Source organism: Acinonyx jubatus, chromosome E3 (assembly GCF_027475565.1).
Source record: "Acinonyx jubatus isolate Ajub_Pintada_27869175 chromosome E3, VMU_Ajub_asm_v1.0, whole genome shotgun sequence".
Taxonomy (NCBI): Eukaryota; Metazoa; Chordata; class Mammalia; order Carnivora; family Felidae; genus Acinonyx; species Acinonyx jubatus.
This window is the reverse complement of record NC_069398.1, coordinates 6,155,001-6,175,993: the sequence shown is the minus strand read 5'-3', so window position 1 is coordinate 6,175,993 and position 20,993 is coordinate 6,155,001. Positions and strand designations below refer to the sequence as shown.

At 48.6% G+C, this 20,993-nt stretch overlaps 1 protein-coding gene across 1 annotated transcript in view; it reads left to right on the top strand.

Moving 5' to 3' along the window:
* CPPED1 (calcineurin like phosphoesterase domain containing 1) overlaps positions 1 to 20,993 on the top strand; it is a 108,005-nt gene that overhangs the window by 63,627 nt on the left and 23,385 nt on the right. The window contains exon 3 of the mRNA XM_015067249.3: positions 4,506 to 4,928. Within this exon, the coding sequence (XP_014922735.2) occupies positions 4,506 to 4,928 (423 nt within the window). The remainder of the gene's footprint in view (positions 1 to 4,505; positions 4,929 to 20,993) is intronic.

Sequence of the window (20,993 nt, the reverse complement as noted above, 5' to 3'; positions counted from 1 at the left end):
TTTCCTTCTTTCTTCTCAGTCATTTCTTGCGATTTTTCTTCCTTCTTCAAAGTCTCTTCTTCCCTTTCCCTGCGTCCCTTTCTATCCTTCCTGTGAAGTGCACAGCCCTGCTTGATCCATAAGAAACTCATGGAAACTCGGTGTCCTTGGCCAGAGTAACATTTTTTTCTGTTCCTGATGCTTGTGAGGTTTGGCTTTGGGCTTTGCTATTAATAATATGACTTCTTTAGGAAGTACTACCTTCTTTTAAGATACACTAGCAGCTATGTTAATAATACTAAGGGGTTATTGATGTCTTGACCCTAAAGACATTCTGGTACACACAGAAGAAAGCATGTTGAAAATAATGCAAATGTTTTCCTTAAGCTTGTTGGCTTTTTGTAATCGAGAAGTTACTCCATCGCTTCTAAATTCTTACCTAAAAATTCTTTCTATCCCTGGGGAATGTTTTCTTTCCTTCAGAAATGATTTATTGATTGCTGTGTGCACACAGTGAGTCACCGGTCAAAAAGGGAGAATTCAGTACATTCGGGTGTTGGGGTAGAGGGAAGACAGCCAGTGCTTTTGCATCCCTGTTTGTACAAACTCTGAAAATCGTGGTCTTGGTACGAATCCTTACGCTTGCCCTCTGAGGTGTGGAGGTCACCATCTTCATTTCATACACGATGAGACCAAGGCTCAGAGGAACCAAGTGACTCACCCAAGGCCACATGGCTTGTGAAAGGCAAGAGTCAAGGACCAAACCGAGTGCCCTAGACCCCACCTTCATACTGTGCCTCCACGTGAGGAGTATAGAAGGTTCTGGAAAAGCTTCATGAGAGAGGCTCATATTTGACTGAAGGGATCCAGGGAAGATGGGTTTATTGTTTTTTTGGGTTTTTTTAACAGTTTATTGGGGTTATTTGTGGTTTCCTCTAAAGCAGGATCCCTCCGAAGTTTGGAAACAAACATCCTATTACTGTGTCTAATTCACAGCTCTTCACTATAGATGGCTTCTAGGCAGGGTCTCCTTTTCCCCTTTTGACTAACCCTTTCTTTTAGGTGCTTTTTTTGTGTATGATCATTAGCTGATCAAACGTCATTTGTGTATGTGAAGGGTCATGATGAAATGCCTTTTGAAAATCACGAATGGGAGACACTCTGCATCCCAGTGCATTATAAAGTCCTTGTCCTATGGATCAGGACGGCTGAGAGAAGTCACCCTGGAAGCTAGGATCTTAGTTCGTGACCAAGATACTGTAATCAGAGGCAGCACTCTGAGCTGGAGCCCCAAGTTCAAATCCTGACTCCCCCACTGGTTGTCAAACCAAATTAATGTGAGTACAGCCCTTAAAACAGTGCCTGATGCATATAGTAAGTGCCAGATAAGTATCCCCAAGTCTGCATGAATGGAAAGAAGAGAACATTCGTGGTGGCTTTGGGGTTTTTAGGAAACCGGTTAAGGAAAGATTGGCGCTGGTTTATGGAGTTCCTTTGAAATGGTTTATCACGTTCAAGATCATAAAGGAGTCATCCTCCCTGTTTGTTGAGGTAGGAAAAGAACTGAACAATGGGGTCTCAGAGGGGGTTATGTATAGTCAACACAGATGTCCACAGTCCAGGTTTAGCCAAACAAGCAATGTCAGTCCCTTTAAACCAGGAGCCCCAGGGCCAGTCCACAAGAGCGAGGAGGCAGACACTGGTTGTAAGCTAATGCCCAGCACCACCAGGGGAGGGCCTTCCTGGTCCCTGGTGCCAGGCAGGACCTGCTTCTCCCCTGAAGAACTCCTCCTGTGGCAGTCAGCCAGCTCACCTCTTCCCCAAACCAATTCCCCCCATCCCAGAAATTGGGACTGCTTCAAAATGCAGCTGCCTGACTGGGATGCAGCTGACAAAATATAGCTCCTGGATCTTCTTTAAACCTTACGATCCTGGAACTAAAATCACCTTTAAAAAAAAAACAAAAAAACACTTTTCTTTCTTTAAATAAAAATGGAAACTAGTATATGTAAGCTTGGAAAAAGGAAGGAAGGGAGGGAGGGAGGGAGGGAGGAAGGAAGGAAGGAAGGCAGGCAGGCAGGCAGGAAGGATGAAGGAAGGAGAAGGAAGGAAGAAGGAAGGAAGGAAGGAAGGGAGGGAGAGAGAGAAGGAAGGGGAGGGAAGAAGGAGAGGAAGGAAGGGAGGGAGGGAGGGGAGGGAGGAAGGAAGGGAAAGAAGGGAGGAAAGGAGGAGGGGAGGAAGGAAGAAGGAAGGAAGGCAGGAGAGGATGAAGGGAAAGGAGGAAGGAAGGAAGGAAGGAAGGAAGGAAGGAAGGAAGGAAGGGACTTTTAAAATGTAGTATAAAGGATTTTAAACTGAATGTGGAAGTCTCCCTCCCTCCCTACTTCTGTTTCCCAGATTTAACCAGAGTTAATAGTTTTCTTTACGTCTTTGGAGAAGTTTCGTCCACCGTATGTGAATATGTGTTAGCCTTTTAAAAATTGACATGTGATTTTTTCCTCCATGTGTTTACCTTTTTAACTTAATATATTAATGATCTTTCTGTTGCATCAGTGTAGATCTGCCTCTTTATTTACTTTTTATTTATTTTATTAGAATGAATTATAAAGCTATTTCAGTGAGATAGGGAAATTCTGAACTCTTACCCATCCCAACAACATCGCTAAAATTAAATGCACACCAAACTTGGCATAGTCACAAGGAGAAACAGAACAGGTGACAGTTACAGTGGAGACTTAACCAAGTCTCTGAAAGTGACACGGATCAGCAGGCCAAAAGCAAGGAGTCATGAATGGCACCAGAGATTCGAATCACACCTTGACCACGTTTGGTGGCAATGAGCGGAGCTCCATATTCCACAGTTAGAGAATGCACATTCTTTCCAAGCTCACACGGGAGACTGAGAAAAACTGGCATCTATTCGGCTGTAAAGGAAATCTTGGTACTGCTAATTTCTTGTAGTTGGAACTTCTGAAACGGTTTTCTCTCTTGCCTCTATTTCTCTCCCGAGTCTGTTTCTTCCCATTCCTGCGTCACGCCTGCCTATTTTATGGCCCTCTAGCCTGAATTCCTCTCTGCATTTGGTCCTCCTTCTTAGCTGCAGTCACTTTGTAGAGATTCTTTTGCCTGCTTTTAAATTCATCACGGGCACAGAATGTCGGGTATAGTTTTTGTCTGCTCATGGCAAGGTTTTTCAGGTGCATTTTCGCCATCCCTGGGGAAGCTGGCTCCTGTTTTCTCTTATCGTTTTCCTTATGCATAGTATTGAGTGTGTTCCTCAGGACGAACGTGGTACAGGAATTCTGTCGTTCACCCACTTTGCCTTTCTCAGTAACGCTTCACAACATGTGATACGGATGGTGTGCACCTATCATCTGCTGGATCGCTTGTCTGACTCCCCTGTTGGGAGGGAAAGATTCGTGTCTCTTTGGCTCACGGCCTGCCCCGGTAACAAAATCGGTGCCTTACACATAGTACTCAATAAATATTTGTTGAATGAATTAGCACAGAGGGGCTCAGAAAACCAAACCTAACAAAAACAACCAAAACCAGATCCAGAATGGCATCGGTTATTTCAAATCCTGTTCTTTAAAGTATTAATACATTATGACAGGAAGTGGGAAAACCAGGAATGTGAAGGAGGGTTCCCACTTACTTGACAACTCTCTGTCCAAATCATCATCTCCATACTGAATCCTGTGTGCCTGGGGTAGGACGGAGTGAAACACACTTAATATTTAAGACATCGAGGGGTGCCCAGGTGGCTCAGTTGGCTAAGTGTTCAACTTCGGCTCAGGTCCTATCTCGCAGTTTGTGAGTTCAAGCCCCACATCCAGCTCTGTACTGACAGCTCACAGTGTGGAGCCTGCTTCAGATTCTGTGTCTCCCTTTTCTCTCTGCCCCGCCCCTGCACGCACTCTGTCTCTCTCTCAAAAATAAACGAACGTCAAAAAATTTTTAAAAAGACATTGAGCCCGTGCCCTTTTTCACACTATGAGTAGGATATAAAGTACCTCTTCCCCTGTATGGGGCATGGGGGAGCGGGGTTTGGCCAAATGCACGGGCCAGTTGATCTGTAAGAATTTTTCCGGTACAAGTGCTTACACAGTCTGCAAGGCCACGCATACGGTAAGAATAACTTTAAGTAGCAGTTGGTTTGGGACTAGCTTTCAAAGCGTGCACACACAATAGGGGCACACGTGATGATCCATTGAGAGAGGACAGAAAAGCCACAACTGTTTTTCATCTGAATAAGAGAAATTAAGCCTTACTAATATTTAATATTAGAATAACTCTGTATCATCTCCCAGTCAGCAACATTGGGGCAGACAGCCACTTAGACTCTGAATTTCCACAGCGCCCTGAGGGAAGCGGGCCAGAGGTCCCACCTCACTTGTTGATTTGCTTCTAACATACCATTTGCGGTTTCACGCACCTGGTTGCGTGTATTTCTAGATCGTACTCTCTTGTGTCAGTAAATGCATGAACCGCCACGGCCGTTTCAGACGTGACCCTCACTCTTGCAGGGACGCCCTGGCGGAAGGAGCAGACCGCGGACTTGCAGCGGGTGCTGGCCCGCCTGGACAGCGACATCCCGCTGGTGCTCGTCAGTGGCAACCACGACTTGGGCAACGCCCCCACACCCGAGACCGTGGCAGAGTTCCAGCGGACCTGGGGGGACGACTACTTCAGCTTCTGGGTTGGGGGTGTCCTGTGCCTCGTGCTCAACTCCCAGTTCTGGTACGATGCCTCCCGGTGCCCCGCCTTGAAGCAGGCGCAGGACCAGTGGCTGGACCAGCAGCTGAGCGTCGCGGGCCAGCGCGAGTGCCAGCACGCCATCGTCTTCCAGCACATCCCACTCTTCCTCCAGAGCATCGACGAGGACGACGACTACTTCAACCTCACCAAGTCTGTGCGCAGGGAGGTGGCTGACAAGCTCATCCGAGCAGGTAGCGCCCTGGACCCCGGGGGCTGGTGGGGAGGGCCATCTAGAGAGGAGGCTTCCAGATCCTTCTTCCGCCTCACCCCCACCCCCACCCCCCGCAGCCTGGCAAAGCAGAGAGAGGATGGGGCTTTGGACAGAACTGGGTTCTGACCCCAGCTCCACCGCTCACTGGCCTTATGGCCTTGGACAAGCTGCCTGGCCTTCCAGCCTTGGTGTCCTCATCTGTCCAGTGGGAGTAGCAGAAGGAGGTCTCTCATAGGGTGGGTGTGAGGATTAAAGGAGAAGGGGCCTGTAAAGCATTCCAGTAGCCCCTGGCCTACCAAGTAGTGAGGTTGTGGCAGCTGCTGGCAGCTGAGGTTGGGGGTCCTGCAGGTGTGGGGTTATTGGGATTGGACGGGATCTGAGTGTGGCTGTACTGACCCAGGGAGAAGGGATGATGCCAGCGTCATCTTTTCTCATACCTCTGTGAAGCACGAACTTGCCCAACGGCAGGTGATTTTCAAGAGCCAGGCTTTACCAGTGTTGGATGTAACCCCGGGGAGTCCTGGGACGTGGGTGTCCTGGAGCCTCATCACTTTTCCTAGAACAGGGACTAAACTCTCCCCCAGATCGAGGAGACAGGAATGTATTTAGTCAGATTTAACCTGCTATAAATGTTTGGCGAATCACATATTTAACACATGCGTGTGCATGCACACACACACCGTGAAGCCCTCGGACGGCCTACTGGTCCGCACACTTCCTTCTCTCCTCCCCGCAGCACCTGTAGTGTTTCTGTCCTGTGAAATGGGTCATCCCAAGCCGATTCCCTGCATGACCAGTGACTTGGCAGGATTCCGGTTTTGACAACTGTTGGGTCTCTTGTTTTGGTTTTAATGCCTCCTTTCAGATCTTTCCAGAGTGTACTTCGTCAAATGCTTCTAAAATTCGAATACATCACTTGTTTGTTAGGAGGTAGGGAGAGGGAGGTGGCGGCCTGACCCCATAGCAAACGTTCATTTAAAAAAACAAAATTTCTTATACTCTTCTTTTCATCTTCGAGCATTTAAATGTGTTCGCATTTACTTGTTAAATGTACAATAGGCCCTTCTGTATTTTTGAGACATTTTACAAAAGGCTTGCATAATTGGAGACATTATCCAACTGTTCCATGGAGGTGAAGTTGGAAAACTTCTATTGAGGCCTTTGAAATTTCATGCCATGCTTGAGTTGGTGCAGAAAACCATTTTGATGACAAGGAAATGAAGTGTCAAGATGGCATCAGCACCACCGTGGAGACTATTTTGTAACAGAGAATAATGTCAGAGAGAACATTTAATGCCAGAGAAGTGATTCCTTTCTTATCAAATGTTAAATGAAGTAAATGCCATCCCCGTGGCCGCTCTTTGTTCCCTGTCAACCACGTTCTTGAGCGGCGTGTGCATGTGTGGCCCACCGGCACCCCCCGATGTTGAGACCTGTAGGCATTTATAAAGAGAGAGCCCACGGCTCTAACCAGGCAGCCTCCGGGGAGGCCTCCTGCCCACCCACCAGGAGCCCCGGAAGGCAGCGGGGTACTTGGGATGCGCCAGCCACCTCCCCCTCGGGCCTGCGGCCCCGCAAGCTCTCAGCACACCCCCAGCTGGTCTGGGTCTTGGAGGTGGGCTCCGCTTGCCCCGGCTCACGGGGTGGGGGCTGGGGGTCTCTTCCCGTGGGCAGAACGACATGGGAAGCCACGTTCCAGTCAGGAGCTCGCTTGCTAAGCGTGAGACTGAGCAAAGGAACTAGTCTTACTCCAGCCTTAATGGCGTCAGGCTCTGGAACGCTGCCGGGTCCATCTCCGGTAGGGCCACCCGGCCCATAAGACTCCGGTATTTCCAGTGCCTTAACATCTCTCTAGACTGTCCACCCCTTGAGGCCACCATCTGGGCCGTAGTGGCAGCTCTCCAGCCCCCCACCCTTCTGGCCCCCCTCAGCCCCGGGGCAAAGCCAGCTCCCCACTCTTCCCCGTTGTCTCTGACTCTCCCGTTTCACCTGGCCAGCTACTCCCTTCCGCACCTTCTGCGTGAGGTGCCCCCAGCCCTGCCCTGGGTTCTTCCTCAGCTCTCCTTGATCCCAGCAGACTTGTTTGTGTTGACTTATCTCAGTCACCCGCTAGACTCGGTTCCTTGAGTGTGGGGGTGCTCTTGTGCTCATCTCTGCATTCAGGACGCCTGGCTCAGGTCAGTTCCTAGTCAGTGCCTCATCTGTGTTTGTAGAGTGAACGAGGGACTGACACAGCCCATTTATTTGGTTAGCACCCACTGTATGCTGGCCACAGAGACCAGGGCCGTGCTGTTGTGGAGCTCCTGGGCACAGAGATTTTCAAGGTGCGTTCCAAGGATCGAGCATATGTCCAAGCCTTTCGTTTCTGCGTGAAGTCCTCCCTTGATGCTGGCTTTCCAGGTTCATAGACCAGCCAATTTCTCTCTTCCCACGTGGCCCCCCACTGTTCACACCAGGCACCTTCACGTATGAGACGGAGTCCTGTGGGCCACTGGCGTTAGGAACTTCACCTAAGCCTGCTTAACCAGGGAAAAGCAGAGAGACAGGTGTCCTTCCTGCTGTCACCTGTCAGTTTTAGTGGCTTACCAAGCCTGGCCCTTTGCTTTGTGGCCTTCCACACACACAGCAAACCAAGGGCAATGTCAAGAAGAGATCCAGGCCGGATGTGGACCCAGCTCGGTGGCAAGCTGAGTGATCTGCTTAGGGTGAAAGCATGAGTAGGTTGGCTCTCCTAGGGAATGTTGTGCACCCATGACTCACGATCCCAGAGATCGCTCAGCTCACAGCAGTGTAATTCTTGGACTCCTTTGGGAAAGCCAGAGTTCAAGTGACATTTCATAAGATTCATTAACTTCAAGACCGTGATCAAATTGGGGGTGATGCTGCTGTTTAATGCTGCCTCCAGCTTTTCCCCCACAGCAATATTATTCCCTCGTGCTATTCCAGTCTCCTTTATCTCCCTGAGTTAAAATGCCGGTACTCAAAAATATGTCAAAAGCTCATCAGAATATCAGGGTAGCTTTTAATTATGATAATTGTGTTGTTATAAAATATCCTTTTAAAGAGCACATCCCTCCTCAAACCACCATGGAGGTAAAACCCAGCTTCCTTCCAGCAAGCTTAATGAATAATTCTGAATCATTGTGTGGGATGAATAAATGATTTAATAACGAACATCAACAATCATCTCTCATTGTTGCATTAATTTTTCAAACGGGATGAGGTAAATGAGGAGGAGGGGTGTTACTATACAATGGGCCACCGTGTGTGTTGGGATGCGTTCTATGAATCCAAGCCTGCGAGCCTCCCCGCTCAGGTTTCCCTAGAAACGGATGCATTCTGTTTCTCCTTTTGAAGCTCAGTGAAAAACCTTCTTTGTGTGGTACAAAAGCGTCGTCAACAGCCAGCGCAAATAAACAGTTATCAGGGCAGGACAGACGCACAGATGGGGAGCTGCACCCGTTATTTTCGGTCTTCCTTTGTACTGCCTGAGGATAATCAATTTCATCACATCCACGGGATGTAGAAATTGGTTTTCCCCTTAATTCACCTGATACCTAGTTGAGTTGCAAAGACAGATAGTAGATAATGAAATCGTGGTTGAACGCAGCCACTGTCTCTGTCCCTCATGCCTTTTTCAGCAAAAGGTTAATTTGTGACCTAGTTAATACGGATTCCAATTTAAGAACTCAATCTTAAAAAACAAAAGTCTGGCTCTTTTAACTGACCTCGTCTCCCTTGATGTCTCGATACCTTTTTTTTTTTTTTTTTTCCATTCTCAACATAGAGATGAGAACTGTGTAGTAGGGAGCCCAGAGCGAATTTGGCAATTACGAAACATTCCAATAAGTTGATCTTTCCTGCAAAAGTTAATGAGTAATTTCACAGAAATAGTTTCATCTCCAGTATTTATTCCTTTAAAAAAAAAAAAACTGGAGAAAGAGATCTTAGCCCATAATTATCATTTGAAAATTTCAAAGTTTGAAAGAACAAAATGGTCGGGTTTCCAGGGTCCACTTTGTAGGAAAAATAAAACGTCTGATTCTACTCTGATGTCCTTCTGAGTTGTATTGAAATTATTTGTTTATGTCCTGATTCCTCCAAAAATGGAATCCCAGCTTTATTCACCTCTGTAAGCCCAGCCTCTGGCCAAAACTGTCATGTGGTTGCCCTGTCAATAAACAAATATTGGCTAAGTGGAATGGAATTAGATTTGATTCACATACTTATCAGCAGAATCATAGATAATGTCGATACTACCTGTGGATCAGTGTTGGCGAACTGAGCTTTGGATGGGAAATGTATCACGTAAAGAGGGGTCTCGGTGAACTTTTTCTGCCAAGGGGCACACAGTAAACACTTTGGGCTGTGGTCTCCGTGGCAACCGCAGAGCTCTGCCTTTGTAGCACGGAAGCAGTAACAGACATACATAAGCAAATGAGCGTGGCCGTGTTCCAGCACAACTCTACTTACAAAAGCCAGGTGTGAGCTGGCAGGTCGTACTTTTCCCCGCCGTTGGCTCAGAGAAATATTCCTGCCCTGCCCTCAGACCGTGTCCACACCGTGCGTGCGTCTAATTCCAGCATGCTTCTGGTGACCCCACCGCGGCAGCTGCCTGACCCGCTGAAGGGTCCGCCCAGAGCGAGCCTCAGGTTCCTCCATGGAGGACACACCCAGGTGAGGCATGCCCCGTTGGAGGTCCCTGTGGGAGGTGACGTGGGGGCACTTAAGTCCAACGCTTGGGTGTTTATTTTAACATGTGTTTGAAAAAATACATAAGTAGCTCTTCAAGGTAAAAATCGTCAGTAGTAGCACCAGTAGCATGCGGGTAGGGCCGAACTCGTGGAGGTGGTGTAGGGAGAGCAGGTGCGCACCAGCGGGAGCGATGGGGCCATATCACAGCACAGGGCGGCAGACAAGCTTGGGTTTCAAACAGACCCGGATTCAGATCCTTTGGTGGCACTCCCCAGCTGCATGGCCTCACATGAGCTGCCCAACATCCTTCTGCCTTAGTTTTCTCACTTGTCAAATGGGGGCTCTGGTCCCAGCCTCATAGGGTTGGTGGGAGCACCAGATTGAAGTGACGCGGGGACACAGTATGTGCTCCACGAAGGGCTGTGTGTCATGAGATGACCCTGGACCCCACCGCGAGCCCACAGCCGGCAAATTTGCTTGACGCAGGGTCTGGCTTTATCCATAGGCGGTGCCTCTCGCCCTGGGATGCCGGTGGGAGGGGCAGGGTCTCCTCGAGAGGGCATGTGCGAGAATCTCCCCTCGAGGAGAGGCACGTGCCAATGTGACTTTGTAAGTGGCGAAAGAAAGCAATTAGCAACTCTTCTTCTAATACAAACTACGGGAAGTGAAGCTAGACAGAAAGTTTCTTAGCTCCTGGGATGTGCGGGAAGATGGACCGTGTCTCAAGGAGTGTGAGATTTTTCAGTGCGGATAAGGAATACTTGCTATGTTTGCTTTTATCAGAGGCCGGCAAGCCCTCAACTAGATGGAAAAATTCCTTTGGAATTTAGTGACAGAATTTGACTCCCCATTACTTTTTCTAAACCAGTTGATGCGTTGCTAAAGACACCTGTGAATACACGATGTCATAGGCAGGTTTTTCTGAATCTAGCAAATGTGTCCACAAGACAATGGCAGCCATCTCACAATGCCCTTTGTTTAAAATGCATTTTAAGGGGCGCCTGGGTGGCTCAATCGTTTGAGCATCCAGCTTCGGCTCAGGTCATGGTTTCACGGTTTGTGAGTTTGAGCCCCGCGTCCGGCTCTGTGCTGGTAGCACGGAGCTGCTTTGGATTCTCTGTCTCCCTCCCTCCCTCCCTCTCTCTTTCTCTCTCAAAAATAAATAAACATTTACAAAATTAAAAAAAAATAAAATGTATTTTAAAAAACGATCCTAGTGGTTGTTTTCTTAACCAACTCTTGGGGTACCTGGGTGTCTCAGTCGGTTTAAGTTTAAGTGTACGACTTTGGCTCAGGTCATGATCTCACGGTTCGTGAGTTTGAGCCCCACGTCCGTGCCAACGGTTCAGGGCCTGGAGCCTGCTTCAAATTCTGTCTGTCTCGCTCTTTGCCCCTCCCCCCACTGGCACTTTCTCTCTCTCTCAAAAATGAATGAACATTTTTTTTTAATTTTTTTTTTAATGTTTATTTATTTTTGAGACGGAGAGAAACAGAGCATGAACGGGGGAGGGTCAGAGAGAGGGAGACACAGAATCGGAAGCAGGCTCCAGGCTCTGAGCTGTCAGCACAGAGCCCGACGCGGGGCTCGAACTCACGGACCGCGAGATCATGACCTGAGCCAAAGTTGGACGCTCAACCGACTGAGCCACCCAGGCACCCCGAATGAACATTTTTTAAAAAGTTTCACCCGCTCTCAAGTGAGAACGCATCACCTATCCTTTTTTCAGCATCGGTAGAATCCAGAGTTTCTGGGGGCCTAGCAGCTTGAGGGATTTTACCCTCTTTAAGTTATATTTGGTCTTGAGTTCATTTTCCCGGGTTGGATCTGTTTTCTGTTTTGATCAGTGCACCCTAAACCATCATGCTTTAGTCACTGGATGTCTGCACGTCGTTCACGCTAAACCTAGATAAGAGCCCAACTGCCGAAGCTGCATCTGGTGCCACGGGTTGGGTTTCGTTTCTCACTGTGGAGGTATCCTTAACAGTTGGGCTAATTAAAGTCGAAATCAAGTCCTGACTGTAAATATTTATAAATTGAGAATCTGGCACGTGTAACTGTGTGCTGGTTTCCAGAGCTAAGTCAACATTTACTCATTCAACAAGTAGCAGGGGCCCGAGGCTAGGCACCGTGGAGGGTAATGAACATGACAGACCGCGGTTCCTTCTGCGGCATGGTGGGTCCCTCTCAGGCTAAAAATGATAAAATCCTATCGAAGAACCCCATCCATCGTGGTCTTTCAGAAACGAGGCACAAGTGCATGGGAAGCAGCAGCGACTGTTTAAGTTTATGAAATCAAAACCCTGTCTCTTCTCTTTTTAGGTCATTTAAAAAAAAAAAGCAATTAATGTCATTTTCACACGAGCAGTGGGATTCCTTTGTGAAACTGAAATATCCCTAGTTTAGCTAAACACTCTGACTCCCCATACTGGTTCTGGGAAGGTACTTTTTAGGTCCTGGACTCACTTTCCTTTAAGAGGTATTTGCCCCCACCGTGGCCAACAATATAAGTGAACATTTAGAATACTGTTATTTAAAATAAGCTAGAGATTGCTTTGTTTTTGTTTTTGTGTTCTCATTTTACTTAACAAACACATTTGCATGTTGATGATTGATTTAGAGGTGAAAGAATGGCACCCCTTTGGATAACAACGCGGAGGACCCTGTGACCTGTCCTTAGTACAGGTGGGCGAGCTGAGCACACCCAGAGGCTGTCTGGCTTCTGAGTCATCTTTAAATTTAAATTACAGACACATGGGAGGAAGGAGAGGCCCTTCTCTCTGGTGTTTGTCTTACACAGAGCACTACCCTGTGCCGCACTGGGAGCCTCGGAAAGGAGCTCCCTGCAGTAACGTTGCCCAGGTGGGAGGGGGCATGTCCAGGGCAGGTGCGATACTACCTTAGCCACGAACGTCCTGCTGGGTCACCCTGCCTGGGTGCGGCCTTGCGGCCTGTGCTTGTGTCTCTCTTGGGGGGGTGGAGTCTCGCTCCCTCCCAGATGCCAGTGAAGACACCTAGTAGAGCAGCTTTTCTGCTGAGAAAGGGAGAGGATGAACAAGCTTCCTGAGAGCCATGGGTCGCGTTCCATATTTTTCTTTTTTTTAATCTTTATTTTATTTTTGAGAGAAAGCATGAGCAGGGGAAGGGCAGACAGACAGGGAGACACAAAATCGGAAGCAGGCTCCAGGCTCGGAGCTGTCAGCACAGAGCCCAGTGCGGGGCTTGAACCCACGAACGGTGAGATCACGACCTGAGCCAAAGTCGGACGCTTAACCGACTGAGCCACCCAGGCGCCCTGGGTCACGTTCAGTTTTACACCGATGGTATCGTCAGTGGCCATGCTCATTGTCACCACAGCCCACACAACAGCCCCGCAAGGTGTCCGTGTTCTGTCTCTGCCACTGACGGGCAGACTTGAGTCCAGGAGGTGGAATCACCTGTCCCGGTCACAGAGCTGTGAAGCAGGTAGTACTATGTCAGGTTTTTGTGGGCATCAGATAAGATAATCCAGTTCCCTGACACAGTGTCTGGCTCCCGGCGGGTGCTCAGTCACAAAAGTGCCGTTGGTGTTACCCGTCTTACTGCCGTTAACATCATTACCCTGAGGATACTGTGAGTGACTTCACGTTCGGTAAAGAGAAGCGTAGGGAATGTATCTTCTCCTTTCCACAAGGTCGCACCCCTGCCCACTGCTGGCTTGCTGGAGTATTGCCAGAGTCGGGACCCCAGACTTTCTAACCATATTAGGCACCGTGCTACTCCTCTGCCCACCACACTGGAGTCCCATGTCCCCGCGACAGCCCCTGATGTGCCACCAGTGGGTGCTAGAAACCGCAGGGTAACCAACCTTCTTAGTACTAGTTTTATTTCATAAGCCATTTACAGCACAATTAACATTACATTCGTGTCATAGTAATTACCACTCACTAAATATTACAGCACAGTTCTATGAGTGTGCGTCAACAGTACAGGTCCCGCTGCTCTGATTTTATAGACAAGAAAAGAGAGAGACACAGCTGGGAAGTGGCCGAGCTGGGCACCTGCCCCAGCGCTCTGACCTCTTAGCCATGCTGCTGTCGGTGTAATGAGCAGAGTGCGCATTGGGCACAGGTGTTGACGGCAAGAAAGCGAGGCGCCAGGCCAGCTTGTGCTGGGGCCTGCCCACCTGCTCACCCCCACTTCCACTCTGCACCTGCCCTTCTGCAGGGGCTAACCCAGGAAGGAGCTGGTCCGCCTCAACAGGGAGGCTTGGAGCCGCACCGTCTGAGGGGTCCGTGGAGCGAGGTTCCGGGGAGTCCATCCCAGGTGTGAGATGCCCCTCCGGCCTTGGCAAGCAGCGGTGTTCTTCTAGAGTGAGCTTCTCAGCTCGTCCTTTGACCTTGAGCATGTGAATTATGCCTTCTGCAGACAAAACAGGGAGGGGTCCGTGCCACATCTGTACCCTGGCTGGCTCCCTTGGGATACAAGTCCAGGGAGGCTCTTAGCTGAGGATCATGGCTACCAGAAAAAGCTCACTTAAAAAATGGGGATGGTAGGTGCCTGGGTGGCTCAGTCAGTTAAGCATCTGACTTGATTTTAGCTCAGGTCATGATCTCATGGTTGTGAGATGGAGCCCCGAGTTGGGCTCCACACTGAGTGTAGAATCTGCTTGGGGTTCTCTCTCTGTCTCTCTCTCTTTCCGTCTGCCCCTCCCTACTTCGTGCGCATATGTATTCTCTCTCAAAATAAGTAAGCAGACTTAAAAAATTGTTAAAAATGTGGGGAACGTAGGTCTTAGAAAATTGTGATGAAATAAAGATAAAGGTTGATTTGAGACATTATTTTGCAAAAAGAGACAAATCATGGCAATCCATTTTACTTTAGCTTGTGTTTGCTAAACTGTTGTTTGTTGTTGCAAACATGCACCAACTCTTGGAATGCATAAGGAATGAATCAAGTGTAGACTTGGTTTCCTTGGTCTGAATAGACTAAAATAATTGTTCGACAGCATCCTGCTTTTGACAGCAGAGGGTCCTTTTTGCATGAGAGAAAAATAATTACAGGTTTCATCAGTTTTCCTAAGGGTCTGATTCTGAATCCTCAGTAATCTGATTATTGCCCTTCTCAGGAACTCCCGTGTGTACACGTGTGTGTGTTTCTTCTGCCACAGCCTTAGGTGTTGATGACTTCCCCTCTCCCGATTCTGACAGTTCCCCAAGTGTCACTTTCATTGGCTTTATGAAGTCCCGTGTCTTTAGTATGATTTGTGATTCAACACAGAGGTGCCTCTGCCAGGGTGCACAGCTTGGGCATTGTTTGTTTTGTTTTCGTAGGGGCTTGGTTCATAAACAGTCTATTCATTAGCATTTTCTTGTTATTAAGAAATTCTTTCTTGGGGCTCCTGGGCGGCTCAGTCGGTTAAGTGTCCCATTCTTGGTTTCGGCTTAGGTCATGATCTCCCTGTAATTATATAATTGTAATTTGTTCGTTCTTAAAAACTGTGAAAACAGACATTACAAGATGTTAATATTTGTTACCTGTGGGTGGTGGTAATATAAATGTTACATTATTTTTTGTACTCATCTGAATCTTCTAAGTTTTTCCAAAAAATGAAAAAAGATTTACAAGATTCCCTGTAGTGGCATCTAGATTGGAAAGCTCAGTCTAAGGGGAAAAGGGAAGGAAGCAGAGAATTACAGTCAGTGTAGACATCTTAGAGGGGACTTCATGACGCATTGGGCGTTTGTTTCTAATATTTAAATTCCTCTCTCCATAAACTGCATTTGAAGCTGTGTAAATACTTTGCCTGCTATTATTGGATAGGGGCATGATTTTCCATAACACTGTGAGAATTGTGTCACCCCTGTTGCCTTGGATAGCCTCCATATCAGGGACATTTCTTCCCTCTTTCTTCTTTTCATTCCTAACAACCTTTACTTCATGGCTGTGTCTTCATGAAATCGCTCCATCAAACGTTTGCTTTGATGGGGACATCCATTCAGTTCAGAAGATTTTAGAGGTTGCCTACTGTATGCCAAGCTCATGTGTCATGACAAAGACTGCTTTTTGTGTGTTTGATCCATCCACCTAGAAGCATTGTGATCAAGGTTAAAAAAAAGGTGTTTTAACCTTGTCAAAGTCACTGACTCTCTGGCCAAATGTACCCATTCCTTAAAGGTAAAGGCAGGTGCCTCTGGTGTAGCTTGTGGCCATCAAAGGGGACTTGGACTATAATTGTATGAAGATTATATAATTATAATTTTTTCATTCTTGAAAACTGTGCAAGTGGATATTACAAGATGTTAATATTTGTTATCTGTGGGTGGTGGGAATATAAAGGTTGCATTATTTTTTGTACTCATCTGAATTTTCTCAGTTTTTCCAAAAATGAAAAAAGAATTAACAGATACCCTGTGGTGGCATCTAGATCGGGGTTAGCAGACTGTTTCTGTAAATGGCCAGATAGTACATATTTTAGGCTTTGTGGGCCAACAGGCAAAATTAAGAGTATTACATAGATGGTTAAATAAACCTACCTATAGGCATTTAAAAGGCTAAGAAGCATTCTTGATTCCCACACCTTATAAGAAAACAGTCCCTGAGCTGTAGTTTCACAATCCCTGGTCCAGGTACTTAAGATCAGTCACCATTGACTCTTACATTAATAAGGATAATAGTTACAGAGCCATCAGTTTGTTTCAAAAAATTATGCCACTTAGCACTTTCCACATTTAATCTTAAATGTGAAAAGCTTAAAATCTGAGGGAGGAAAAGATTTCCTTTCTTTGTTTTTGACTGACCGTGTTTTGAGTCTTTTATTGACACACTCTGCCTCTGATGTGTGTTACCTGTTTCTCACTTCCAAATTGCCTCTGAGTTGTCATACAGACGTGGCCTGAGGTTACCGAGCCACCTTCCCCCTCCTCTGTGCCACTGCGCTGCCTTGGGTCCACGCCTCGGTCCTACTGAATGCATGATGCTTGAGAAAGCAATTTCGCGAGCCGGAGAAAGGATGTCAGGAAGGTCACTGACAAAATAGTGCTCTAATGGAGTCCCACCCTATCAAGGAACCATCCTGGGACCTGTTGGAGAACAAGTGAAGTCTATTATTTTGTAAGAGCTTCCAAAAGCTAGTTTATATAGTGTTTGAAAGTGGATTATTGGTCACCCCAAAAGGAGAGTTACTGTCCTAAACCGTATAGGGTAGTGTTAGTTCCTTTTGGCTGTTATGGGAAAGTCCCAACTCGCCCATTGCAGAGAGTAAGGAAGTTTCTTATCTCATGTCAATAGAAGGCTGGGCATGGTTCAGGCTCTCAGCCAGGCCAACTCGGGGACCAGGATCTTGCTTTGATTCTGCTTGCTGCCCCCCACCCGCCACTCCACGCAGCCTTTTCCTCCGATTGAACTTTCTCAGATGGCTGCCATAGTTCTGGACTTGACATTCAGAAGTGAGGGGGGCTTCTGAGAAGAAGCAGAACCTTTCCCAGGACCCCGGCAGATCTCTTCCCACAGCTTCATACCCAGACCTGGGCCACAGACCAATTCCAAGCTCATCACTTAGTGGCTGTAGGAGGACATTTACCACCGCGGCCGTGACCTTGGCTCTGGGAGGAAGCCCATGAGCTCCTGGAGGAGGATGTTTCCCGGAACAAAATCAGGACTTTTTTCCATCAAAGAGAAAAAGGGAGGGGCATGGTATTAAAAGGTGGCCAGCCACGCCTCCTGTGGCAAGGAAGAAAGAACCCACATTCACATCTTATTTCAGGGACAGTGCTGAAAAGCGTTGTGTTTCCAGCGTGCAGTGAACCTGTGCTGAGGATTAAACCCATCATCTCTGAAACTCACAGCAACTCCATGAGGGATCTGTTGGCATCCCTTTTTGAAAATGGAGGAAATGGACATTCAGGGAGGTAAAGTAGCTTGTCATGTGGCATTTAAGTGACAAGACATGATTCCGAATCCGTGCTTATTTCTCTGTCTCTGTCTTCCACCCTCTTGTTAGTAATAATCAGGCCTTCTTTGACGAGGAACACGGTAATTCTTTTGTAAGATCGGAAAATGCTGGAACTCTACTTCTCTGTAGGTAATACTGACAAAATGGGGAGTTTGGAATTTCTCCTCCAGGACACCTTCTAACACAGCTTATGAGTTGCCTCAAGTTTCATATACTCATTCACCGTCCATCTGTCCACCAGTCATTTATAGAGCAGTAGTTCTATTCTCTTCCTTCTGAGGATGGGTATCCAGTTAAATAGATTTGCCCTCTGTCCTCACAGACCAGTAGGGGATACCAAGGTGGGAAGCAAGAACCCACAGTAGAGGAATGTTCAAGAATCAGGAGGAAGGAGAATCAGCTTGTTTCAGCTGGGCCAGGATGCTTTCCTCAAGGAGCTAAGCAGGCAGGGGCTTGAAGGGTAAGAGCTCACCAGGCAGATGTGGGCAGGAAGGGGGCATTCAAACCACAGGACAGAGCCCCACAACAGCCTGGTGCGTGTGGACGCTGGCCTTGAAACCACTGGTGAGTAGAGCAGGACTAGAGATGTTTGGTGGTGTGTAACAGGAGCGAGATCTGGACCGTCAGGTGTTACAGAAGCACGGAAAGGTTTTATGTCAGTCCGGTTTTGCATTTTAGAAAGAACAGCCTTGCTCGGTGTGTCCACGATGCACTTTTTTCTTTCCCAACCTGGATTTGTTCAGGATGCCAGTGGGACAGGCTGAAAATGTGCCTTGCCAGACCCCTCGACACCTAGTGTGACTGCTTGCCTCTGTCCTGGAATCTAGCCCCTGGGGCTTCCTGGACAGCTTTTGGCTGGCCCTTCTCTCTTCTTCCTGCCTGGAATGTGGACACAGGGTCTGGAAGCCCTGCAGCCATCATGCTGTCTTGAGGACAAAGCCATAAGCTGAGAATGGCAGAGCAGAAAAACAGAAGGAACCTGCAAACACAAACACAAAAACATATTTGGTGAAATCCTTGAGCGAAACTGTATGCACCCTGACCACCCGCCTCCTTTCTTTATGTGAGACGGATAAATACATCGTAAGTCCAAACGTACCTTTTACTTCTTCAAGCCGCTGTCGTCCTGACACATCTGGGGACAGAGAGGGGGGCGGCCAGGAAGGCAGGAAGACAAGGGGAACCGGCAGCCACAGAGACCGTCCTGGGGGTGCAGAGCCGAAAGCGCTGTGAGCGGACTCTAGCACAAAAGCAGTGGGACACATGGCCTGTGTCCATGGGGCAGGTGACTGCATGCCGGCCCGGGGAAGGTCACGAGAGGAGGAGCAGGTGTTGGGGGCGAAAGCATTGCGTGAGTCAAGTTTGCCCTTTGCTTGCAGGGACCTTGGGAAGAGGGAGCCTCGACTCGGTCCAACAACTGTCTGGGCTGGGAAATGGCTTGGAGTCGTCAGCAGCGGGGTCGGGTGGCTGAGGTCACACGGAGGCAGTGGTCGTCCTGAGGGAAGACAAGGGCGTGGCCAGTTCCCCAGGGAAGACCACCAGGTAAAGGGCTCATGGAAAAGCTCACTCTTCTGGCACATGCCGTGCCGATCTGCCTGATGGCCACCTTTCTTTCTCTGGTTATTGACCCAGAAGCTGACTTTCCTGAGGCCCCCTCCCATCTCAGTGGCCGCCACTCCCCTCCGAGACCTCCCTGTCTCAAGTCCAGGCTGGAGCACCTTTTCCCCAGCAAGTTTCATGCTTGACACCCTGCAGAGCCTCTCCATTCCACGGCTGGCTGCCACCTCTGTCTACCTCCCCCGGGTATTTTTGGATGGATTTCCAGTTTGATACATGAACATGCCGTCAGTCAAAACAATCTTTTTAATGAGCCTCTTGTCCTGACAGCTGTGTTTAAGATAGGGCATGGAAGCCGGGTAATGGAAATCTAGAAAATTGTCCATTCTGGATTGAAACCTTAATGTGTGCCCCACACTCCCATCTCACCAGCCCACCATCTTCTTTTAAAAATAAAGAGGAAATTATGAATAGCGAAAAAAGATGTAATTTGTGCAAATGGAAAAAAAGATCTTCTGATCAGATGTTTCGAGAAGGATGAGAGGAAGGTATAATTATTGAGCGCTGCCCGAGTCCGTCACATGCAGCTTCCTGCCATGCAGCCTTGGACACGGCTGTGAGTCTCTCTCGATCTTCCAAGTGGCCCTGGGGGTGGTCGATACTGGTTATGCCTTCCGAGTGACAAAGCGGGAGGCTCAGAGAGGTCGGTGGGCAGGCTACGCTCACACAGCCTGGTGATAGTCTGAGGTTCAAGCCCACATCCCCCTGGCCCCTACCCCCAGCTGCCACTGGTTTTTTTGGCAACCAAATATTAGTGTTAATAAAACGCAGCCCTCCTCTTGAGAATCCCATGCAGGTTTTGAATTGCCGCGTCGTCAGGAAGGGGAAAAATTAAATGGAAAAGCTGAGCACAGCCTCCCATGTGGGTAAACGGGAGAGGTGAGTCTGAATTTTGCAGGTGTATTGTGAATCCTAGAGTTCACGGCGGGAGGTGGGGCTACACCGCGACCCTCCTCCCTGGGCTTTGGATGTGGGGGCCGCCCGGCACCTGCAGACCGCGGGCTGCTCTCCGGCCTGGGTCGTGGTAGCTCAGGTGCCCCAAAGGCCGGGAAGGCTCGTGTCCTTGTGTAAGCGTGGGCAGGTCGGGTGCGGTGGTGGAAGTGGAAATGTCAGGTCACAGACGGGACCCGGGCCCCTCTGGGTGTCCGCGTGATGACCAGCGGCTCTCTCCCCAACTACTCTTCTGCGGGGCTCTTGGAACCACTGCCAGCCTGGTTCCGCCGAAGATGCACAGCCCTCTGTGTCCTCGGGCCGCTTCTCTCACCTTCCTGTAGTTTCAGTGAAGAAAAGCCTTGGGCGGGGAACACTGTCATTTCTGTTGATCATTACTGAGGCGAGGCAAGGAAAGTGTACTTTTGTTTTTGTTTTTTTTTTACGGGAGTACATTTTTTCCAAAAGAAAGAAAAAACCTCTTGTGGTTATAGGGCAGGAATGAGTTGGCCTTGAGTGAAGGTCATTTCAACAACTGGCCCTTCATTCCCACTCAGTCCTCTCTGGGGAGAGGAGGCTGCGAGTCCGTCAGCCGAGCCACATGTTTCACATCACGTGGAGCAGACATCTGGGCAGACGCCTGAGCGAACCAGATGTCGGCGAGTTACCTAGTGCCCCCAGGAGAGGGGGAGGCACGAATGGAGTCGTCACCCGGCGGTTGTGGCGGTTCACCCCCGTCTGTCCGCAGGCTGGGTCCCAGCTCCTGTAGGAGACAGTGCACCCCTCACCCCGGGCAGCGCCGCTTGGCTTTGGTGCTCCATACGCCTGGGGGTCTGTCCCTGTGCCGGTGATCCTGCGGCACACGGGGCCGG